Source organism: Lygodium microphyllum, chromosome 19 (genome assembly GCF_053477565.2).
Source record: "Lygodium microphyllum isolate KBCC chromosome 19, Lygodium_microphyllum_v1.1.10, whole genome shotgun sequence".
Classification (NCBI taxonomy): domain Eukaryota; kingdom Viridiplantae; phylum Streptophyta; class Polypodiopsida; order Schizaeales; family Lygodiaceae; genus Lygodium; species Lygodium microphyllum.
The window spans coordinates 90,578,781-90,603,636 of record NC_141153.1 but is presented as its reverse complement, the minus strand read 5'-3'; the positions used below and the strand labels follow the sequence as shown (position 1 = coordinate 90,603,636).

The window sequence follows — 24,856 nt, the reverse complement described above, 5'->3', positions numbered from 1 at the left end:
ATTAATAGCACAAATAACTTAATTAACTAATTGTAAATAGTTAGTCACTAATCAACTAATAACTAATAACTTAACTAACTCTCTTTTCGTACTAATTAACCAATAATTAACTATTAGTAACTTTTAATTAATTAACTAATTAACTAACTACTTACAAGCTAACGACTCTAGCCACGCCTTCGCCTCCTCTCGCTTCCTCTCTCACATGGCGGACTGAATCGCCTGGCTCCTCTCACCTCCCCTCTCTGAACTGACTGGCGTGGCGGCTGCTGTTACGTAAGGTCGTCGAAGAAGTAGTTAATCACGCAGGATAATCTCTCTCCGCGAACTCTGACTCATCCCACCAACTTCTCTCTCTCTCTCTCTCTTTTCACGCTCGTTTTCTCTCGTCTTTCTCTGTCGTCTCTCCGAATATAGTCACCTTGCATGTATCAAATGCGCAGGAGTTACTTTGACGCCTGTAGCAACCGCACTTCTAAAGAGGATGCCATATACAGCGCATCTGTAGCGCATGTAACAGGCGGTCGGTGTTCGTCCATTGCCATTATACGCAATGATTTATGTACCACCTGCGGCAATGTATGATGCTAATAGGCGGTGCATGGCATCCCCGTTGTTCCTTATAGCGACACTTTTCTGCTTGCAATTTACGCTTCATAGAATTGGTAATATTTCTGAGCTTTCGTCTTCTTGCCGCATCAGTATCAAACTTAACCACATAGATAGTGCCGATTACACACTGTTACAAGGTCAATCTGAACATGCATACTAGGTATTTTAGTTTGAAAGGATCTGTTGTGGTGATCTGCAGCTCAAGCACAAACGATAAGCACTTCATGCACTAAAAGCAGCTTATCGAAGACCTCGGTAGTCAAGATGTACGAAGGAAAACCCTTGAACTTCTCTATTGAAGCATTTCTTCCAAAATGTGAGCAGTCTCCATGCGTTGGATCAGGAAAGTGTAGTCTCACGTGTGGAGGCTGCTCTCGGTATTCTGGTGCTCCCTATTTCAACTTTAAATTTATCGATTCAAGAACACAAGTTACCTTAAGAAATGTGACCTGTAAAGTTGGGAGTCCAGGCGCAGGCTTGTATCCTGTCTCTTGCCTTGCAACAAACTCTTTGGCAAGCAACAGCACTTTGTACAAACTAAGCATATCATGGACACCACAATCGATGATGGCAGTGCAGCTTGCTGAAGCGCCAGCTACAGTCATGCTGTTGCCAGGTAAACTTCCCTCAAAACATCTATGGATATTTCTGTACTAAAAATTGGGACAATCTTCCAAGGCTACAGTCTATACTGTGATGCTTTATTTGATGGACCCTAGAACTGAAACAAAAGGCATCCTTACAATCAGTAGCAAAGATTCTGAATGCACACAAGCTCAGTCCTTATTGGATGCTCTAGGTTCTGTCTCTTTACAACACAGCACCGGTCGTTGGATGGATGGGACCGATGTTTTTAAGGCAGGATCAGAAGCAAAGTTTTCTGCAGTGCTAATGGACTCATTCAAGAACAGAATTTTGGCAGCTGGTGTTACTGAGGAACCGTATCTCATTGGAAGGGTTACAACAAAATTGGCCAAGGAATCCACTTTGTATTCTGCTAAATTTGTAACTAGTGGTGATATAAGCAACCAAGTATTCAAGTACTCAGCCAAAAGAGCTGGCTCATATCTTTTGCATGTTGGTGACGACAAAGGGAATGCACTTCTAAATTCACCTTTTGAGTTCAATGTGATTGCAGGTAATCATTTACAAGTTATCCAGAGGATTCAAAATGCAAAATCAATTCTTAGATTCATAAAGTTGTGTCAGATGAGATGTCAGATGTTGCATTACTCACATGGTTTTTGCCCATTAGAAACTCAGGTGAGCTGTCAGTACCAGCTTGCTTTGGAGATTGGGTAGATGGAAACAACACTTTTGAGGCAGGGGAAGAGGCTTCTTTCCTCGTTAGGATGGTGGATGCCAGCAACAACACACTAAGCCTTGAAAATGGACGATCAGAATTTTTTGAGTTTTCTGTGAATGCCATAAATGCACAGATAACAAATGTTACTGTAACCTCACAGGGTACTTCAGGGTATGAAATAATTCAGTTTGTACCACTTACTTCAGGGAAACTAGCACTACATATTGGGGATGCAAATGGTACACACATATTGGGATCTCCATTTGCCTACTATGTGGAGCCAGGTAACGACTTTAACCAGATATACTTGCTATTCTGTTTTGAACTGCCTTGAAGCTTTGCCAAGCTCAGCATTGTTAGGAAACTTGCAGGACCATTTTCTGTGGCTGCTTCAGTGGGTGAATGGATCAGTGGGAGTAGTTTCCATGCAGGATCCACTGCTTCTTTAAAAATAGTACTGAAAGATGAGTTTGGAAATAATCTCACCTCCAAACTAGTAACTTACACATCTTCCACCTTTAGTGCTAAGATATCCATGTCAGGCAAAAGCGGTACTTATGTGCCAGTAAATGTATTGGCAACTCACGGCTTGGGATATGAGAAACTGTCTTTTGTGCCTGACATCTCAGGGAATCTCAACCTGTGGGTGGGCATCAATAGCACTGGTATCTTGAATTCACCATTAAATGCATCTATATCTTCAGGTAATCACAACTTTCTTAGTTTGCAGTTTCTGTTTAACATTGGTACATCCCTTAGTAAACTGAATTGGCTTTCCAGGGATCATCTCTATACCCCATTGTACAGGCTCCTGGATGAATGGTATAAATACATTCTATTCTGGAGAGACAGCTTCTCTTCAAATTCACCTTCGAGACTCTTTTGGTAATCTCGTAATCTCTGACACGACCGAAATAAGCTACTTAACTTTTGTGGTGTCAGTTGAAGGCAGGAAGGGAAATAGTCAGTACATCTCAAGCATAGAGCTAACTGGTGGATCAAATATGTCCTATATGACATTAACCTTTGTGACTGGTCTCATGGGGACTTTTGCATTAGGGATAAAAAACAGCAGCGAAGCTATAAAAAATTCTCCACTCTTCTTTTCAGTTAGGGCAGGTATCTATTGGTGTTCATTCCCAACTAATCAGACTTGATTTAAAGCCTAAAGCGTAGTTGCCGATGGTTTCTCAATAGTTTACTTGATGTCAGGACCTGTTTCAATCCCCTCTTGCATTGGGGTGTGGCAAAATGGAATCAACACAACTACACCTGGAAGGCAGTTGAGACTGAGAATATTGCTCAGAGATGCATTTGGAAATTCCATTTTTGCCATGATAAATACGCCATCTTTTGTGAACTTCATTCCTAATGCTGTAGACAGCGATGGACAAAGCACACAGATTTTAAAATTTAACAACAAAGTCGATGCCTTTGGCTATGTTATTCATACTTTTGTTCCTGCAACAACAGGAAAACAGTGGCTAAAAGTTGGCAGAAAAAGTGAATATCTTTTGGGCTTAGACCTTCCTTTTACTGTAGATGAAGGTAACAGTGTAAATTTTAGAATTAGTGATCCTAAATGTTTTACAAGTTCTCCAAAATACATTTACTGAAGTTTTTTTGTTTTTGTTTTTTAAGAGAGGAGAATATTCTATCAAAACTCATGGGAACAAAGTATCTAAACGCAAAATACAAAGCAGTCCTGTAAGGGACTTCCATATCAAAAAGTATGTAACAAGGGAAAGTCTATTACAAAGCTTTAGCCAATTGGGAGGTCTATAATGCTAGACCATGTGGGCTTGGAAGAAGGCCTTGTGAAGATATGTTAGGGTTTGCACTGAGGAAACACAGCATGTATGACCAAGAATGAAACACAAAGACTTAGATAGAGACATGCGAAACTCAAATCCTAAACACAAAATGCAAAATGCAAAAAACTCAAAACTCAAATACGGAGAGAAGAAAACTCTGAACTGAATGGATATTGCAAATGAATGTAAAAGTGTACAAAATGCCAAAGGACAGAGCAATGCAGTGTCAAAGAGTGATGTTCATCGGAGACGGATCCCAAGTGTTGTGATCATCAGCTAGAGTGTCGGAGAGAGGAAGGTTGTCAAACACAGATCCCAAGTGTTGTGACCATCGGTTGGAGTGTCGGAGAGAGGAAGGCTGTCAAACACAGATCCCAACAAATGCTGGAGATACTGGTGACAACTATGGTAGAGGGAAGAGGAAGGTGGCGACACCAGAAGGCTGCAAATGCAGCTGAGTAGGTCTCACGCCTGGATGAGGAGTGTCGCTAGCTACTGCCTGGAGTGGTGAAGGCCAAACGCAAGCAGAAGGTTGCTGGAAGATATGGGAGATCACTGCCAATTGTTGTTCGGTGGAGGAGTGTCCAAATGCAAGCTGGAAGAGGCAAGTGGAGTGTGCTGGTGATGTTAGAAGCGTCCAGACGTAGTAGGGAAGAGGACGCCAGATAGTGGGCGACAGCCAAGGAAGAAAGCACCAGGCATTGCAAGGGTTGATGGAGTAGTGGCAGCAGTCGCGAAGGGTAGACTATCACGTGGGTGAAGGTTGATGGCCAAAATCTTCCTTGAAAGAATGAGGCTAAATGGTGGGCAGCCTGTCTATTTATAGATGTTGAAGGGTGTCCCAAAAATTAGGGTTTTGGTGAATCACTGAAACTCTCTTAAATTATGCATCAAATTTGCATTTTTCATTAATTAAGTGTGTTTTGGGATTGTTTAAAGATGGTAATTAGTTGTAAAGCGTGTTTTAGCTTCACACCCCCTCTCATGCCCAAAACAGAGCCTAAAAGGGAAGGCCGACAATGTTTATCCCAAGGCATCCCACCCTAAAGTACCCAAGGCATTGGACAAAGGGTGCATGCTAGCTACCTAGTGGCCTACCAAGACTATAGAGGCAATGATTATCTTACCAAGGGCGGCCAAGTAGTCACCCAGTGAGGATAGGGTGTTGGACAAAGGGTACCTAGTGGCCTACCAAGACTATAGAGGCGATGATGATCTTACCAAGGGGGGCCAAGTAGTCACCCAGTGAGGATAGGGTGTTGGACAAAGGGTGCTCTCATCGGCCGCCCAATGGCCTACCAAGCCCTACAAAGGTTTAGGGGTGGGACACTGGCTCAGAAGACGGGAGCAGGGACGGTACACCCAATACATCATAAAATAGTACAAGCGATGGAAATATCTTAGGATCCGTCTGGTGATCCTCTGCACAATGGGATGCATAGTATGCTACATGCTGAAGAATGCTCATACAGTAGGTGCCACTTGGACAATCTCCCTCGTGGAAAAATTGTTCACTTGCCCAAGCCGCCTAGTACAAAGATGATGAAATCATGCAATGCAAAGGGGAATGTATAACCGGGGGGGGGGGGTGCGGGGGAGGGGAAGGCCGATGTTGAAGATAAGTGTCAAAACTTGTATGATACCAAGAAGGGTAGGAACCCCCTCTCAACCTGAATGCTGATGCTGAAGAAGGAAGAGGAGCTTGAGGATGTCAGTCTTCGTGTGGTGCCAAGAACCATGTGGATAAAAATGATGAAGCCTCTTGACTAGAAGAGCAAGAATAAAAGATATTGCCATGATAGCAACAAGAGAGATGCTGCATGATCCGTTGCAGGAGGGGAAGCCTCCATGCTGGTAGAAGAGCAAAACTCCAAGTAGATGGAACCATGAAAGGAATGGTGTGCATCTCTTGTCTCCAACTCGGGAAGGACTAGTACAAACTTGCATGTGAGCCCTACTCTAAAATACAAAACCTTGCAAAACAGATCAAAATCTACAAACACAGAGGTGAGTAGTGAGATGCTCTAAAACAAAAAGAAAATCTAAAAATAAAGAAAAGAAAAGCTAAGTGCAATGCAATGAGTACGTAAGTATGCAATGGAAGTCTGAAAAGGGAAAGGCTAAGTGTGTGGCCACCATCACGTACGGCGAGGTGGGGAAGGGGTCCTAGGTGCAGTGGATGTCCTAGGAATGGATGCGTAAAGTGCAATAGGTGAGCCACTAGCAGACCAATCAATCAATCCTTTAGTAGTGAAGGAGATAGGCTGCTGAGACTGTCGCGTGCCACATATCTAGTAGTCGCCACATATCTAGTAGTCGCTAGGACAGATGGAGTAGAGGGTGTAGCAATGGGAGACGGAGCTCCATTGGAGTGGGTAGCAGTTTGCTGTGGTTTTGTAGGAGGAAGACCCTGGGCCTTGGTACGACACTCCTTGTCCACATGGCTTGATCTCTGGCAGTGTGTGCAAATCTACTGTTCTTAGGAAATTGCTGCTAAAGGAGTTGTGTTTCTTTGGTTCCATTAGAGAAAGTGGTGTCACCTTTGTTTTGGTTTGCCTTTGCATCTTGTGAGTTCTTGCCACTGTTGGTTTTCCCTCTCGAAGAAGAGGTATCCAATCCTCGTGCCTCTGAATGGATATATATGGAGAACTTCTTGTGGACTTGATTGTGCAGCCTTGCGTAATGTAAGAATTGGCATTCAAACTTGTAGAAAGGCGAAAATCTAAGGAGTGAGATAATATTTGGATAAAATGGAAGTATTTTTCGGATAACTTGTTCAAGAAGAACTTAACCTGATCGTCATATGACTTTGGGGAGCTAGTAGTGGCACACTCGGTAAGTAACCGCTGATATTCAGCCAACTTTCTCTTTAAATCATCTGCTTCCTTAATGGAAAACTCTTAAAGCTCAAAATCGAGATTGATACGTCGAGTGCAATCTTGTGCTGCATACGGTCAATGAGATAACTTGAACACTCAGTGTGAGGGGAAAATGCTGTAATTGAGAGTGGAATTCAAGAAGTGCATTGCGGACTCTCCATTGACAGATGTGATTAGAGTGAGCTAATCAAGGGCCAGTATCAGCAATGAGGTTCCAAAGACCTTGAGATTCAAGCACTCGATGCATGAAGTTCGACCAAGTGGTGAAATTTGACCCGTTAAAACGAGTCTTATTTGTAAAGGCATTCTTGGCTGTTGCAATAGGACTGGTAGTGCTAGGAGATAGAGAAGGTGTGTAGTGAGGGTAGGGTGGATAAGGGGAATAAGATGGGGGAGTGGAATACAGTGGGGAAGCAATCCTAGAGTGCCCACCATGCATATGAGAAGTATGTAGAGCAGATCCAAATGTGGGCAAGGGCGGGCCAGGGATGGGCATGGTAACTGCTTGTGGAGCCCAAGGTGGAGGGATAGGGACACAGGAAGTAGAGGATAGAAATCCTTGGCGTAGGAGTGACCCAAGGGATGTGTGAAGAGAGTCCATAAGTAGAGGATGGATATCCTTGTGTCATTTGAAAGGTCGTGTGGGGGGTTTGTGAGTGTCTGGGGGTAGTGAGGGGGATACCCATCACAATGGTCCCAGAGTGAAAGGATGTGGTAAATTGGGGGTATGTGGAAGATATAGTGTTAAAGGGTGGCATTCCTCCTAACGATGCACCAAGAGGTGTAGTGAATGGAGGGTAGGTAGATAGTGGGATGGAGGAAGAGAAAGTGCTAGGAGTGGAGATGGAAGATCCAACCCCTAGTGTGCTTTGAGCGGAAGTGGAGTGTAATCCAAAATTTTGGAATGAAGTTGTGAGCAGATTAGAATGTGGAGAAGATAGTGGTGGGATGGGAGGGAGTTGAAAAGTGTGGTTTACTTGCTCAAATGAAACAGACTGTAGAGATATACCTGATGAAGGATACTTGCTTCGAGAGCCTCCTCTATTAAAGTTAACGTACTGAAAATCATTTGGATCTTGCATAACAAAAGGAGAAACAGAAGAGGGTTTTGGCTCATATGACTCAAAAGGATTATATGAACTTGACACAAGGCTTGGTTGAGATAAAGGAGATGGATCACTAGACGCACCGAATGTGTGGTCCGTCCAAGATCAGAGAGGTGGCTAGTCTCACCAATCGGTCCAAACGGAGTAGTAGTGTAAACTGAACTGTATGTGATGTGCCAATACTTCTCAAACTCTTCATCTGTAAGATGATTAAGACAAGAAGAAGAAGATGGTAAAGGTGAAGGTGTGTCTACCTCCTCCTTGAGACCATAATGCCTTCTCAAAGCCTCCAATGATGGAGAAGCCGGACAAGGTGTCATAGGATCCTTAGAAGAAGGTGCCTGAGACATTATGAGTCAGAATCAAGTTGCGTATGAGTCTCACACAAAGACTAGCCTCCACAATCACCGCAGGATACTCTTTAGAAGAGCACTGACTTTGATACCATGTGAAGATATGCTAGGGTTTGCATTGAGGAAACACAACATGTACAACCAAGGTTGAAACACAAAGATTCAAATAGAGACAAGCAAAACTCAAACCCTAAATGCAAAACGCAAAACGCCAAAAACTTAGAAAACTCTGAAGTTAATGATTGTTGTAAATGAATGTAAGAGTGTACAGAATGCCCAAGCCCAAAGCAATGCAGTGTTGAAGAGTGACGTCCATTGAAGACGTATCCCAAGCGCTGTGACCACTAGTCGGAGTGTTGGAGAGAGGAAGATTGTCAAATGAAGATCCCAACAGATGTTGGAGATGCTGGCAACAACTTTGGAAGATGGAAGAGGAAGGTGGTGACACTAAAAGGCTGCAGACGCAGCTGAGTAGGAGACACCTGGAGTGGTAAAGGCCAAACACAAGTTGCAGCAGGTCACTGCAAGGTGTGGGAGATCATTGCCAATTGTTGCCAGGTGGAGGAGTGCCCAAACGCAAGGTGGAGGAGGCAGGTTATGTGTTGGCGATGATAGAAGAGTTCAAACGTAGTAGGGAAGAGGGCGGCAGACAGTGGGCGAGGGCCAGGGAGCAAGGTGTTAGGCATTGCAAGGGTGAAGGCTGATGGCTGAAATCTACATTGAAATAATGAGGCTGAATGATGTTGAAGGATGCCCCAAAAATTCCCCAAAAATAAGGGTTTTCGGAGATTATTGAAACTCTCTCGAACCGCACACCAAATTTGCTTTTTTCATCAATTAATCGTGTTTTAGTTCAATAGGCCCCTCATAATGAGCTTCACCATCAGTGCTCTGCTTTGATTGTCTTGGTCAATAATCCCCAAATTGACCCTAGATATGGGCTGAATGATAGCATCCCAAGCTACCTTAGCCCTTGCAGGTCTGCCATCTCCACCAGACCAAATGAAATTTCAGATGAGTTGCTTCACCTAGCCAATTCATAACCTAGAGAAGGTCCAACATGAACTTAAATACCACATAGTGGCTAACAAAACTTGGTTTGCCACTACCACCTGCTTGCTAGAGATAATCTCATTCTACTCTAATATAATAGCTTTTTGCCTTATGCTGAGTATTAGGGGTGCCAAGTGCTGCTCTGAAGAATATCAATGCCTACATGGCAGCCTAAGTATCTCAGTAAAGTGCTGTAGGGGACCCAAGTGAAATCCTCATGTGGCTTCTAGTCTAGATGCTGAGTGTGACAACCCTAAAATCCATAGAATTTGTGCTGATTAATAATAGCTCCTGAAGCTTTGCGAACGACTTTCATTATAGCTACAAAAGTGCTAAAATTCTCCTCACCCTCGTCCAAGTAAAGAATTGTGTCATTTGTAAACTCTAGATCCAACAACTCCTCAAACTATGGGATGGGAAGTTTGATGCCTCAAATGCATGTAGCTCTATTCCTTAGGAAGGAGTTCATGGCCTTTGTAACACAAGAAAAGAAGAGGTGCAAAGGGGCACTGCTGTCTCACTGACCTCTAAATACTGAATTTGGTACCTCTAGCCCCACCAACGAGGACCTCACTGTGACCTAATGAGTAGAGAGCTGATATGCCTCTGATCCACTACTTTGGGCAATCCATCCTTAGTATGATGCCCTCTAGAAATTCTCAATCAATTCTGTCATAGGGCTTCTCGAAATTGAGAAGCAGAACAATGCAGTTTTGTCGCCTGGATTGTGCATGAGCGGTGAACTCCCAAAGGGTGAAAATATTGTCCAGGATGCTGCTCTCGAACAAAACCAGTCTGGGTAGAGTGAATGAGATGTGGAATTAAGAGAGAGAGTCTGAGATTGATCACTTTGGCTAGGATTTTGTATGCTATTCTAAGCAAAGTGTTCAGTCTCCACTGAGCAATCTATCTCCATTGCTAATGTCCAGAATTTTGTATGCTGACACCCTGTCTAGGGCGTTTGGGACCTGTTATGTGAAAGAATTCTTTGTTCACACTATCCCCTGCCTATGTCCAGAAATAAGCGCTTGCATGGTACTTATACTCTGATTTGGCCTACTTTATAGCATCTATTTCTACTTTGGCTGCATGCGTATTCTTGGCCCATTTGCATTTGAGTTGCCTTTCCTAATCCCTTTGAAGTGCTGCCAATGATGTTCTAGCAGCCCTCTGTTTCTGTAAGAGACCTTCACTCCTGCTCCTAGGCTTCTCCTTAAGAAAGGAGCTTACCTCCTACAGACTCATCCAAGTCTCTAGCTACCGTGCCAATTGAAAAGGATTTGACCCTCCAAATCCTGGTAATATCCTCCCTCAAATTCTCATCATAATACAAATGCACAGGAATTTTGATGCTAGTAGTGGTTTTTGTAACTTCCTCTGTTAGAACTAAGGTGCATGGTGCAATAGGTGGTTCTTGGAACAATATCCACTAGGACCTCCCATCACAAGCCGAGTCATCTATATAAAATTTGTCCAACTTGGAGAGATCTTAGCCCCAACAATTCTGTTTCATCTAGAGAACCACGAAGAATCTATAGATTTGCCAAAATGTACTGTGAACCAATGGTCCTATCCCCTGATATGGAAGACAAAATCCTTTGAGTTTGCTCGCTCTCCTCCTCTGATAATATCTATGCATCTGCTCCTTCTAACCTCCGAGGCCTTGACCACATTAAAAATACCCACCTACAATCTAATGGTCAACCTGAGGTAAAGATTGACTAAGAATCCAAAAAAGTCCACTCTCTTTTTGAATATTATGGGCGTATATTTCCAATAGGCCAATTAGTGCCTTCTCTACTCTCACAGATACCCAAAGTGTTCTCCCTACTATAAGGATGCTCCAATCCTGTATTGTATGAAGCCAATGCTCATTGTCACAAATGCAAAGTCTTGCCTGGATCTTTAGAGGCTCCCATAGCAGGCACCATAACATCCTCCAACTGGTGCTCTATGGAGATTGTGTCTTGTAAGGCTCCGTCCTTCATGGGATAGTCTCCCACCAAAGCCTCAAATGTTGCATGAGAGGATCCTCATGGAGATTGTTTGAGTCTCTCAGACCGGTGTGATTCCATGGCCCATGCCTTTCTCTTCGACTGCCTGGTGTATACTTGCTACATCTCTACAGCCTCATGAAGAGCAGGAAACTCAATGGAGTCTAGGGAATCATTTGGATCTGTGCCAAACTCCTCACTGTCTCCCTCCCTCCGATGAGTAGTTGGATCCACTTCTTTCTCCATGGGAGGAATCTCTCCATCCTGCTGAGAGTCAAGGACCTGAGATACAAATTCCTAGGTGGACTCAGCTACTAGATCAGTCTCTAGTAGCTTTTTAGGGGGGTGGGGGATGTGAGCTGGCTGCTCAATCCTATGTGGGGGTGTCACTGTTGCTCTAGATGCTGGGGTCACTGTTGACACCTCATAGAGAAGAATTATAACAGCTCTATATGTTTGTCAAACAATGCCTCGTCGTAGCATGAAGATGGATTTCCCGCCTTTGGTTGGATTGCCAAAGTGTCCTCTCATGTGACCCCTAGGAGTCAATCTCGCTTTGTCAAGAAACAATCCATCATGAACTTGGATGTCAATCCTAGCTTAAGGATTTCAAAAATTGCGAGACTTTAGTCAACATGGAAGGGAAGTATCTCTCTGTATCCTTTGCACTTGTATACTTGTATAGATGAGGCTCACCTAATCCATCTCACCTTTTGACTTCCTCTCTGGCATTGGAGAGTCCTGAGAAATGACTACATCACTTGTACTAGAAAGCAGTAGAAGCAAGAGGGGCTTCCAAGCCCTTTCCTTGATTTGGAGAAGAGGATCGCTTGTATGCCTTGGCCTTTGCCTTGGTCAGAGGATCCAAGTTGGAGTCAAAGGAGGATGACTTGGCGGGAATAATTCGTATCATGCTTCTTTTTCAGTTCTACTACAATCAACGTTGACATCAAGTTCTCTCCAAGCCACCTTGGTAGTGGCTTCATCACCCAATGCTTGAGTATCCATTGTTCTAGTCTAATGGTCTTTGTTGTATGGACTATGATGAGTCATTGTCATTGTATTGTATCAAATCACCTGATTGAGTAGGCTCTCTCTCAGATTGAGGTTTTGTGTGTCATACACTTTTTTTTCCATGAATAAGTGTATATTAATGTATGTAAATATTTGCATTGGGCCTTTGGGCCAACCAGACAGAATGGTAACAACTCACATGAAGCCATCAAGCTGTCAGAACATCCTACTACATGAACAGAAACTCTCTAAAAACTATCAAAGATTGTGTCATACACTTTGTGCCTTCTTTGTTTCCTATAACATTTTCTTACACATTTGCTCTTATAGAGCTATATATAGCATTGGCCTGGATATCTGGTTTACTCCAGCCTCAAACTTTGTTGCACTTCATCCTGGTTCATGTTGAGCGGGTCTTTGAGCTAGACACAGAGTCATAAGAGAGTTACCTGTTTTTAAAGCATAAAGATAAAGGTTTATTTCAAGTTTCTCTAGGGCTCCTGTACATTGTGCCACAACCTCTTACTTTGAAGTAGACTGTATGATGCTTTTATGTAAAAAATTGTGAAGTCTAGTCTAATTGGGAGGTATGTGCATGATTTTTTGATCTTAATAGGGTCGATTTCCATGCAAGATACATATGCAAAGTGGAAGTATGGAGTCAATATCTTTCCACCTTACCAGGGTGTTAAGCTCTACGTTTACCAAAGAGATCAATATGGAAATAAAATTGGGTCCCTAGTAAATCTTCAAGTTCTAATCTACACTGGGAATGAAACTGAGCCCTCCCCTTATACAGATATTTGGTCCCAGCCTGCTTATGGGAATGAAAAGGGGACACAATTGATAACGTTCACAACAATTGCTTCAGGGGAATTTTCCCTTTATCTCGAGGATACATCTGGCAATAAAATCTTTGGATGTCCATACAATTTCTCAGTCCTATCATGTAAGGAAACTGGCTTTTATGCAGATTTTCTCACTCTCACAACACCAAATTTATTTGTCCATTGTGGTCTACATGGCTCTTTTCTTAAAGTGTTTCTGCATCTATTAGAAAAGGAAATACTTTCAGTGTTTCCAAATAGTGCACTTATGAAAATAAATAAAAAGATACAGTGTTGGGCATGTGCATAGATCTTAATCTTGGTGTGCCATGATATGGGTGTTGAAGATGAGAAATAGGGGGATGCAATATGATTGTCTTGCTCCAGTTTCTAATACTGCATTTTAACCATATTATTTGACTGCTGCTTAATTCTGTTACTATAGACCAGTAGACTGCCCTTGGAGTGTGATAATATCTTTATGAATTCGCTGGTAAACCATACTAAACAATTTTGATACCTAAAGCAACTGCCACGCTAGATTCTTGCTTTGAATAAAATCAGACTGCTTACATAGGTAATGGATAAGTAAGAGGCTAAGGAGGCTAGAGACCTCTATTGAATCAAACAGAAAACTGCATCTGAATGACCATTAACATTACGGCAAAAGTATATGGTACGAATTCCGCTACATAAAACAGAAGAGAGAAGTCATGGGGTGATATCTCTAGCTTAAAGAAAGGCCTTGTCGAATCCATAGTTGCACTCGTATGTAGTATGAACTGGTTCGTACTATACGGTTCGTACCATACCGTACCGTATGAATTCGTACCAAAAAACAAGCATTTTTATTTTTTTGCGTGGACAGCTCATTTTGCACCACCCAACCCAAAGCATTAGTACACATTGCTAATAACCCAAAGCAATGCCAAACAAAACCATAACAAAATTCATAAATCTTTTACCAAAACCTTTGGTGGCTTGTTTGGTAACTGTTGGTCTCATAGGTCATTTTGGCCTCTTGTAGACGTTAATAAAGCATCTCATGTCATTTCATCTCTCTTTTTTTTTTTTTGTAATGGATGTTATATTTATAAAGTACTAAACGACAAAAGAGTTACAAAAGTCATGGCAAAGACGCAGAGAAAATTGCCATATGCCAGGGAAGTAAGTCCTCCCGAGGGAGTAAGTCAGAGTGCCGAATGAGATCTATCTGTCATTTCATCTCTCTTTCTCTCTCTCTCTCTCAACCTTCTCTCTCTCAAGCATACATGCCTCTTATTTGTATGATCATTTATGTATGATGTATCCACTCCTATGTATGTACTTGTAAGTTGTAGTGCATGTTGCGCATGCGGCATATGCCATAGAGGTTTTGGCATATTACCCTCAAGTATTCATCTTATATACTCCAATAGCATTGCTATTTAGACTTTAAACATCTGTTCTATCATCTATAGTTCAAAATAATGAAGTTAATTTTTTTTCGTACTAATATCGTACCGTACCTTATAAAATCTTAAGGTACCATTTAGTATCGTATTTTATCGTACCGTACCGTACCGTACTTTTCATACTTAACAACTATGGTCGAATCTATCATATCTTGGGCACTTGCTTGAAGGGCTTTCGCAAATACATCCTCTGTGAAAGGGGCCACTAGAAATCTTCTCATGCTCTTAGTGATCACTCTTTTGGTGCTCTCTCATACTGTCTCTATCTATGATATCCTAGGGCTTTATTCATGGATCCTAGTAGGGCTATGTGATAATCTGTTTGAAGGGAGCCACAAGCTCAATCCCTGAGACCTACAGACCGCTTATTGGTCAAGCATTTCAAGCCGAGCGGCCATGGCTATCTCTCACATAGCCGACGCGCTCTCCTTACCTATGGGGTGTAGTGAGCTTACCTTGATGCTTGATCGAGTATCCTCCTCTCTCGTGCATACCGGTAGCTCCACGATCCTTGAGGCAAGCTCAAGCAATCTCAATCCCTCTCCAACAAGCTCCATCCTCCATAGCCGTGCGAGACAAGAGAAGAGTAGAGAAGAGAAGAAGATGAAGAGAGGAGATGGGGAGCTTCTTCTCCTCGATCCCTCATTCTCCTCCTCGATCCCTCATTCTCACACACTCACACACTCACTCCCTCACTCCCTCACACTCACTCACTCCCTCTCTCAAGCATAAGCAAGAAGGCAAGAAGAAGAGAAGAAGAAGAAGAAGCTTTTTGCCACACACAAGAATGAGCTTCTCATTCACTTTTCAACTTTATATACAAAACCCTAAATCCCTTTTGGGCGGTCATCCCCTTATTCCCTTTTTTACATGGCCGGTTGTGGCCTAGGCCATTTTTCCCATTGTCCTCCTATCTTCCTAGCTTCCTTCCTACCGCCCATCTATCTTTACAAATTGCACGGGTGAGAGCCCAGTACTCTTAAAATAAATCATGATGCGTCTTGTACATTTTTTACAAAAGTATTGACTAGCACTTTTTCTCGTACGCCTTTCTCCTTGCTTTAGGACTTTTCTGTACTTCTTATGTTTCCACATTTTTCTTGGCGCGCCGTTGTTGAGATGGAGAGAGGCATTGGAGATTTTGCAAAACCTCTTTGAAACGTGCGATGTTGGTACAATTGAGGTAACAACTACCGTAAGTGCCAAGTGTAGAGTTTGACCCAGAGGGAGAGAATGGCCACTGATCATGCTTTGGGCCATGCAATGTGGGCGATCGGCCAGGGTGATTTTCACCTTCGGCGGTGTGGCTTCGTCATGGCTCTTTGTGAGGTTGGTGGTTTTGCGGTGACTTGGGCATTGAACACTTTCGTACAAAGACGTGTGTCGTCTTGCATCCACTTGATACTTCGTGAGAGTATATGCAAGTCACATGTATCGATTATAATGAACAGATGCAACACGAAAATGTGAGGGGGTGAGAGGATCGAGGTGCAGCTGAGAGTGCAGTAGACAGTGTGAGAGTGAGAGAGACAGAGTGAAGCACGACACCCAATCCAATAGACTGAAAGAGTGTAACATGAAAGTACAAAGTACAACCCTTAAACCTTAAGGTTGTAGGGGGTGTTCACACCCGACACACGGTAAGTGCCCATAAGTGTGTAACATAAGCACATACGAAAATAAGACTAAGTTTGGGGGAAAAAACCTCTCCTACCGAGAGTAAAAAGTGCCCCAGTGTCCTACTGATCACCGACACTCCCATATGAGCATAGGCGTAAGTGAGGCGTGAGTCAAATACCCAAAAAACCTTTATGGAGTGAAGAGTGATCAAGAGTACAAGGATCATCCGCCACCAAAGGATATCAAATTTAAAGCATCGCGAAATGCTTCAAATTTGTTACGAGGAAGAGCTTTGGTGAAGATGTCTGCCACATTACTGGTGGTAGGACAATAGACAAGGTTGATATCACCTGCATGTAGTCTCTCTCTGACAAAGTGATAATGGATCTCAATGTGTTTCATGCGGGCATGAAACACTGGGTTCCGTGCCACTGCAATGGCACCTGACTGTTAGTGAACAAAGGAGTAGGCTCCGTAACAGAAACATCCAGATCAGCTAGCAAACGTCTAAGCCATACGCATTCAACTGTGGTAGTGAAAGGTACCTTGTATTCAGCTTCACGTGACGATGTGGCAACAGTGGATTGTTTCTTGCTAAGCCAAGAAATGCAAGAAGAGGCAAGAAAGAAACAATTGCCACTAGTGGAGTGACGTGTATCATAATCACCAGCCCAATCAGAATCACTGTAAGCATGTAACTGCAGTGGTCCCCCCTTGGCATAAAGCAACCCAAGAGATCGAGTACCCTGCAAGTAACGAAAAACATGCTTGACAGCTTGCCAATGTGACATACGTGGCTGATGCATATACCTGCTCAAAGCTGAAACTGCAAACTGTATGTCCGGCCTAGTGTTGCATAGGTAGATTAGACATCCAACTGCAGGAGCATATGTATGTATATCAAACAAATCACTGTCATCATGTAATGACAGTTTCAGTCCAGGTTCCATGGGGGTACAAACTGGCTTGCAATCTTGTAAGACAAACTTCTCAAGAAGCTGCCCAATATACCTTGACTGTGATAGCCCAATACCTCGAGCATCATGTATGAACTCGATGCCCAAGTAGTAATGCAAAACTCCCAAGTCAGACATGTCAAAAGTTTATTGCAAATTTTGTTTGAATGCTGAAATCTGATCAGCATGTGTTCCAGTGAGCAAAAGGTCATCAACATAAAGACATATAATCAGCATAGATCCCCCTTCTTTACATACGTAAAGGGTAGACTCAGATGAGCTGTTTAGAAACCCCTGACCAAGCAAGAAAGCATCTATTTTTGCATACCAAGCTCTAGGATCTTGTTTCAAACCATATAGTGCCTTTTTGAGCTTGCATACTAAATGTTCTGAGCCTTCAACTGCAAAACCTATGGGCTGCTGTACATAAACTTCCTCCTGAAGTTCCCCATTTAAAAATGCAGTCTTGATATCCAGCTGATGCACTGTCCATCCATAATGTGCAGCCAAAGCAATCATAGACCTGATGGTCATCATACGGGAAGTAGGAGCAAATGTCTCCTCATAGTCAATGCCCTTTTTCTGTGCGTAGCCTTTAGCTACAAGCCGTGCCTTGTATTTATCAATGGATCCATCTGCTTTCCTTTTCAGTTTGTAGACCCATTTCGTTCCAATGGCTTTCTTCCCAAATGGCAAAGACACCAAATCCCAAGTTTGATTCTTAGTGATAGAATCTAATTCAGCTTGCATTGCTGCCATCCAATGCACACTGTGTTGTGCATCCTCAAAACATTCAGGCTCTTCATTATCAAAAGTACTTGCTGCCATAACAAACTCCATGGTATGTGCTGAATCATGAAAACGAGTTTGCCTTCTAGTATGACCAGCCATGGGTGCATCCAAAGGACTATCTTGCATAGTCTGCAAATACCATCCAGGTAATTGTCTAGCTTCCTGACTGTGTGCAAGCTCTTGTTGAATTTCAATTTCAGCATTATGCTGAATATTCCGATCAGCCAATGGCTGAATTTCTGCACTTTCCATAGGAGCAGCTGGCTGAACATTAGGTTCATTTTCTGAAGCTCCAGCTGAATCACCAAAAGTAATGGGCAGCAGCCCTTCAAAAACATCACGGGCAGCCTGATATGTGTCCAAACTAGCCAAGGATAATTCAGATTTTTCATCAAAAACAACATCCCTGCTGACAAAAACCTTCTTTGTAACGGGATCATAGAGTCTGTAGCCTTTGCTCTCACTGCTATATCCCATAAAAATGCACTTAACAGCCTTGTTGTCCAACTTTTTTCTAAGTACCTGTGGAATATGGGCATAGGCAAGACACCCAAAGGTACGGAAGTGGCCAACAGAAGGTTTACGGCTGCTCCAAGCCTCAAAAGGTGTGATGGTCTTCAAGGCTTTGGTAGGGCATCTGTTCAAAATATGGCAAGCACACATGACTGCTTCCATCCAAAAACTGTGAGGCAAGCTCTTTGCCTTCAGCATACATCTGGCCATCTCCATGAGTGACCGATTCTTCCTCTCCATGCATCTCGTGAAGAAGATGCTGAACGAATGTGAGGGATGATGGACCGCTGAACTGCCAAAGCAATCAGCGACAAGGCCTGTGCATCACGTGTATCCCAAGCTTTTTGAGCTGCAGTTCTTGGAGGAAGTGGCTGAGGTGGAGCGGGCTGAGGTCCCCGTTGTCCACGTGCCCCTTGAGGAGGAGGAGTAACGGGAGCTACAACTCCCGGTCGAGTTTCCTCTCCACTGACATAATTCCATAAATTCTTAGCCACTAATACATTCTTCATCATGAATGACCATAGCGAATAATTGTTTCCATCCAATCTGTCTTCTTTGGATACATACGTAAATACATCACCTCCCTAATTTGCCATGATGACAAATTTCCAAAGACAAATGAGCAATGTCAAAGCAGTAAGGACTGGAAATCTGCAAATTTCCAGAAATTGCAGCAAGCACACTTCTGCAATTAATGTGCAAGGGTGTATTCTGTCAAAAACTGTCTTTAATGCACGCTTTCCAAGGTGCAAACAATGCTCAGCAACACTGTAATATCAAAATCCCTAAAATTTCTGCCTCAAATGTGTTCAAAACAGTCTTTCTGTGACTGTAACTGCAGTTCATATGCAAATGTCCTCAAAATACATAAAAGCCCCAAAATTTCTGATGAATGTGCCTAGAAATTTGCATCAACCGTGTCCCAGACATGTATCCTGAATTCTATGCCTGCTTGCGTAGGAACCCCCTCTTCCAGAAATTGATTCTGGAATAAAAGGATAATTAAAAAAAAAATACCTGACGTGGAGAGGGCGGACGCTGGTCAGGTCGCACGCAGGTAGGGCAGTCGGACTGTACTTTGTAGGCCACAGGCGGATGGTGTCAGGTCAGAGGGGTGGTTAGTGTGGTGCTGAGAGGCGGCGCAAACTGACAGTCGAGCGGGCACTGACGAGCGGTTCTCAGGCATGGAGCTGCAAAGTCAACGCTGCACACAGACGGGTGGCGTTGGCCACAGGCAGGCGACGCAGTGCTCAGCAACAGCAGGCGGGAGTTAGGAGGCGCTTTGGACTGGACTGGCGGGAGCTGGCACGGCGTGCAGCTGGCATGGGGAGAAGCAGGTCGAGCTGCTGAGGATAAGGCGCTGTTGTGCAAAGCAGAGGAGCAGGGCATCTCCTTCTGAAGGTTGAGGCTGGACCTGAGCAGAGATTCTTGAATGCTGAATGGAGCTAAGTTGAACAGGGCCTCAGCTGAACAGAGCCTAAGCTCTGATACCAAATGTGAGGGGGTGAGAGGATCGAGGTGCAGGTGAGAGTGCAGTAGACAGTGTGAGAGTGAGAGAGACAGAGTGAAGCACGACACCCAATCCAATAGACTGAAAGAGTGTAACATGAAAGTACAAAGTACAACCCTTAAACCTTAGGGTTGTAGGGGGTGTTCACATCCGACACACGGTAAGTGCCCATAAGTGTGTAACATAAGCACATAAGCACATATGAAAATAAGACTATAAGTCTGGGGGAAAAAACCTCTCCTACCGAGAGTAAAAAGTGCCCCAGTGTCCTACTGATCACCGACACTCCCATATGAGCGTAGGCGTAAGTGAGGCGTGAGTCAAATACCCAACAGAAAAGATATTACTTTATCAAAATCCTATGGTGTTGACTGCGATGCATATCATCGGTGCTTATTAAAGACGTGGCATGTATTAATAGTAGGTAAGGGAGGTTTGTACAGTTAGGGAGCCTATCCCTTTAACCATTTAAGAACAAAAAGTTATGGCAAGATGGCCTTTGTTAAGCGGCTTATACAACATGGGGGCTATTCTATTTGTATGAGGCGGGGTGAGTTCGGATGGTTGGGCGATTGGGGCTGTGCCGGTGAGGGGCTCCCATCAGGCTGGGCAAGGAAGATATCGGTTGGGACCTAAATGGTGTAGTCCCTGGCTGCAGCTGTTTCAAGAATGCTTTTAAACAATTCATCAAATTCTCGCTTGTTTCTAGCTGCCTTTTCCTCTTTCGAGCACCTGGTGCTTGAGCGTCTGGTGGGGGCCTGCACAACCGGTGTCGCTACACCCCGGGTGCTCCCTTGAGCCTTCGTTCTTTTGGCTTGGGAAGTTTTCGGCCTGCGTCCTGGGCAGTGTCTCTTGGGGCCTCTTTTCGGCACGTACCTCTTTAGAGTAGGCACGTAGTGTTCTAGTAGAGGCGCTAGTGCCTTATGCTCCCTCCAACGACGAAGAGCTTCCTTGCAAGCTAGCTGCATTGTGTGCTCCATGATGGCTACTGTGGGGAAATCTGCAAAATGTGAACCAAGGTTAGGTTTTGAGGTAGGATAGAATTATTTGCATGAAAGAGATTAAATAGTGGATTATCAAGCGATTATGAGGAGGAGGGGTGAGGTGAGGTATGCAGCGTTTGTTGAAGAGGAACGGCCCTGTGATGATGTTTGTCTTGCTTCGATTGGGGAGCGTATTCCAGCCATTAACAGATCTTGGCTCATGCTAAGTTGCGTGGACTAGTTGTGTTGGAGTGGAGCAGGGCTTGTCCCAGGAAGGATAGGCCGAAAAGGGAAAAGATGTATAGAAGGGGACGACGCCCCGTCTACGCCGTCAGAGATGTTGGTCAGGGCTTCCTATGGTGGTAATGAGGGTTACAGGCCCTCCACCTGGAGGTGGGAATGGTCACACGACTTTTAAACTTGTGGTGAGAGGAGGACCTGAGGAGCTCAGCTTGTCAAACCCAACTCTTCTCCCTGCGCTTGACTATCATTGCTTGTGTGTGTTGATACTATCTATACAGGGTCACACAACTCATTGTTCATTTATGTACATATTCACGAATCCATGTCACTTTGTGAGGATAAAAACCAATTGTAGAACTGAGAATTGTATCGGAGTGTGGCACACGCATCCAATACTCGTGGCAGCTTACTCAATAACAATAGATAATTTGCAATGTCGAGTAGCATGGTACCTTGTCCGAGCCTACTCGCAACATGTAGCTCCTCCTCAGTGAAAACCTTATCAATTAGAGAGTTTTCTTGGCTAGTTTTGGCTAAGTCTATATCCCGAATGACAGTCAGTACTCGAAAGGAAGTTGATGCCACATAGGTTGGATCTCTTTGAGACTGCCATTTGGCCAATTGCTCCTCTAAGACTGTCATAATCTAGGCTCCCAGTTCGGCCATTGTAATGCGTTTTTCAAACCAATGCTTTTCAAATTGACTTCGACCCTCTGATTGTCGCTTTAGTTGCTCTATCTCTAAGAAATTTGGTTGGCTGAGCACATCATTGAATGTCACAGCTAAGCGTAGTTTGTCGGCTTGCTCATCAGAAATGAGTTGCATGCGTTCATGCAGGAGCTTGCCATAGTGCTCGTCAAGATGTTTTTGCTCTTCCCAGGATAGGGGAAATGGCAAGTATTCTTCAAGCTGCTCCCTAGGGAATGCGCTTATGTCTGCAAGGACGTAGACACGTGCGAACACTTTGAGCTTAGTATCCAACTCAGTTAAGCATTCTGCGACACTTCTATGTTCGACGAGGGCTTGCTTAGTTGCTATCTTATGCAAGGTTCTAGGAGTTTCCCTAGGTTTTAGCATAGCTGGGGGCTCAGGCCTAGATAAGCAAGAATGGTTAATGCTAGGATTGCTTATGCTCTCGGGGTTTCCATGTTTCTCCTGAGGCCTTGTTGCTATTGTGTCATGGTTCTCCTTGGATGTGACCGGTATAGTCTTGTCACCCTGTTGTGACAGTGTTGTATCCACTCTTGATTGGTCAGTGCGAATTCTGTTGTCGGTGGATTGAGTGTTGCAAGCAAACGTTGATGGTAATGGTTGCTTTGATTTTTCAAAGCATATAGATGCGTCTGAGGTTTCACTACTGTTAGGAGAGATGGCAACGGGCTTGTTGGTAGATGGACTCGACACTTTATTCCTCAGCTCATCAGTGCTCTTGGTCTGAATCTTCTTGGTGTCTACAGCCACTAGCAACTGCCGTTGTTTTCTCCCCTTTTTCTTGGGCAATTGCAGTGCATCCTTTAAGGACTCAGGACCCTGAACTAGGTCAACCGTTGATGTGTTGGGTTGGGCCTCAACATTCTCTTTCTCTAGTGTGTCCTTATGGGGCATGGCTGCAGCCTGCTGAATAGGCTTGCTAGGTTGATTGGTCAGATGTGCCCTCTCCTTGGCCACCTCTTCGAGAGATCTCTCCTCCAGCCTAGGCTTCAGGTGCTTTGGTAGTGCCAAGGGTGTCAAAGATGTTGGTTGCGACACTTCTTTCACAGGTGAATGGCCAAGGACGCTTTCCACCAGAGGTGTCGTCACGGCCAAAGGCTGTGACTGTTGTGATTCCTGATTGGAAGTAGTAATGGCTAGTTCAGTGAATTGGCTACTGTTAGTAGATTGCGGTGTTAGGTCCTCAGGCAGATTGGAAGTGGTTGTGTCTTTTGTTGCCCTTTGAGCATTCACTTGTGCAGATTGGGCCTCAGTTGATCTAGTTACATTAGATTGCACAGTCATATCCTTGGGCCAAGAGCTACGGGTGGTGTCATGTCCCACCTCTTGGACATCTAGAAGCTTGGATGAAGATAGAGATTGGGATTGAGCTGTTGCACTTGATGACTGCTGTTGTGCTTCCTGTGTCCGTTTCGGGAAAGAGGGTGTAGGAGACCTGGGACTCCTAAGTGGCTTTGACTGGCTGGGAGATTTGCTCGTGGGTGTTAGATGATTCTATCATTTGCGTTGTTGAGCATTTAACCTTGCCATGAGCAATGTTGTGCCTATGATGCTTGTTATCCACTTGGGAAATCAAAGGCTCCTTGGGCACTAGTGGCTTTTGTGTACCCCTTAACGATTACATCTGATATCTGCTTGTCTAGCATGCTAGGCTGAGGATCTACCCTTCGAATAGTCCTGTTAGGTTTTTTGATTTTGATTGTGAGGGACTCGGTCATTCCAATGTTTTTGACTCGAAACTCGGTTTTTCGTTTAGATTTTCTCCTACGCTTCTCTGCTTTTGATACGATCTGGCCTTCAGCTGACAGAGGTGGTTTAGCCGGGGGCTTTGGTACCCAAATCCATCGGTTACCTACGTAATATCCTTGAGCACGTAGCAACGCTTTGGATATCCATCATGGCATTGTGCTGGCTCTCCATCGATGCCTTCGTCTGTAAGGCCTGGGCTTCTTTTGTGGTCTTCTATGATATTTGTAAGTCCAAAGCCTGTCCTTGGTATTGTCTCCTGACCTTCTTGTTTCAAGCATGGCCTCGCTCACTGGTTCTCTCTGTTCAACATGTGCTTGTATAAACTCTTTCAACAAGTCCTTACTCTTGTTACTAGGCTTGCCTAGTATATCAAAACATTCCTTGTCTTTCCCTCGAGGTTTAATGAGGTCACCCTTGCTAAAGGTTGCGATTATCCTTACACCTGGTAGCATGAAGTGTATCCTTTGTGCTACATAATCGGCCTCACACTTGGTCGCCCTTTTGAAGGGTCGTCCTAGGAGGGTTTCCTTTCCACAATTAACACTATTTGAAGAGACATGGAATAGGATAGGTAAGCTTTCGGTTTCAATGGTTACAAGGATGTTGCACTTCCCTATAAGTGCTTGTGGGTGTTTCCCATAAGGGTTAAGAGTTACATTAGTCAGTGTGAGCTTTGGTTGGCCTAGTAGGGTCCATGCTTCATAGGTCAAGATATTAAAATCAGCTCCTTCGTTGATGAGAGTGTCGACACAGTGCTCCCTTTTTGCGGTGAGTTTGACCCTAAGATAAGCAGGCAGTACTATGTCTTCGTCTTTTGGGTCTTGGCTTGTAAATTCAAGCCTTGAGTCCCCAATTACACGACCAGATGTGGATTCTCCACTGATTTCTTGGGTCGTCTGTGCAGTGTCGTCCAAGGTGCATCTATCATTAAGACTGTCATGTTTATCATCCTCGTAGTTGTAGCTTGATGTTGTTGCATTCTGCTTTGACTAGATGCAGTCCGGATGCAACACATATGTGTTTTTGTGATGTGGTCTTTTTTGCCCTTGTTGGCTAGATTGGCCCATTGAGGTTCTAGGTTCTCTGTTTGTCTTTGTTCGGATATGGGATTTTGGTTGCTCCTTTGCAAGTGAGAATCCATGCTTGTGTAGAGCCATTACTATACTAGGGTCTAATTTGGAGGACCTGTCACGGTGCGCGTTTTTTCTCCAACCTACTTGGGGGAGGTGCGGAGGGAAGCCCCCTCTGCGGGGGTCCGGGGTCCTATTAATGGGGCTCTGTGGCACCCAGCTATGTCTTAGGGTCTGCTCCTACTGGTGGATTCTTTGAATTATTATGATTCTATGTGAGTTCCTTGTTATTGAAAG

The 24,856-nt window shown here is 44.0% G+C and overlaps 1 protein-coding gene across 2 annotated transcripts in view; it reads left to right on the top strand.

The window, feature by feature from the left end:
• Positions 1 to 208: 208 nt before the first annotated feature.
• The window catches only part of LOC148020139 (protein GAMETE EXPRESSED 2-like), a 303,365-nt gene continuing 278,717 nt past the window's right edge, over positions 209 to 24,856 (top strand). For both annotated transcript variants that reach the window (XM_087700423.1, XM_087700424.1), the window contains exons 1-8: positions 209 to 665; positions 812 to 1,228; positions 1,412 to 1,750; positions 1,876 to 2,202; positions 2,290 to 2,622; positions 2,699 to 3,037; positions 3,131 to 3,466; positions 12,748 to 13,080. In XM_087700423.1, coding sequence (XP_087556549.1) covers positions 554 to 665; positions 812 to 1,228; positions 1,412 to 1,750; positions 1,876 to 2,202; positions 2,290 to 2,622; positions 2,699 to 3,037; positions 3,131 to 3,466; positions 12,748 to 13,080 — 2,536 coding nt within the window. In that variant the 5' untranslated portion in view covers positions 209 to 553. The remainder of the gene's footprint in view (positions 666 to 811; positions 1,229 to 1,411; positions 1,751 to 1,875; positions 2,203 to 2,289; positions 2,623 to 2,698; positions 3,038 to 3,130; positions 3,467 to 12,747; positions 13,081 to 24,856) is intronic.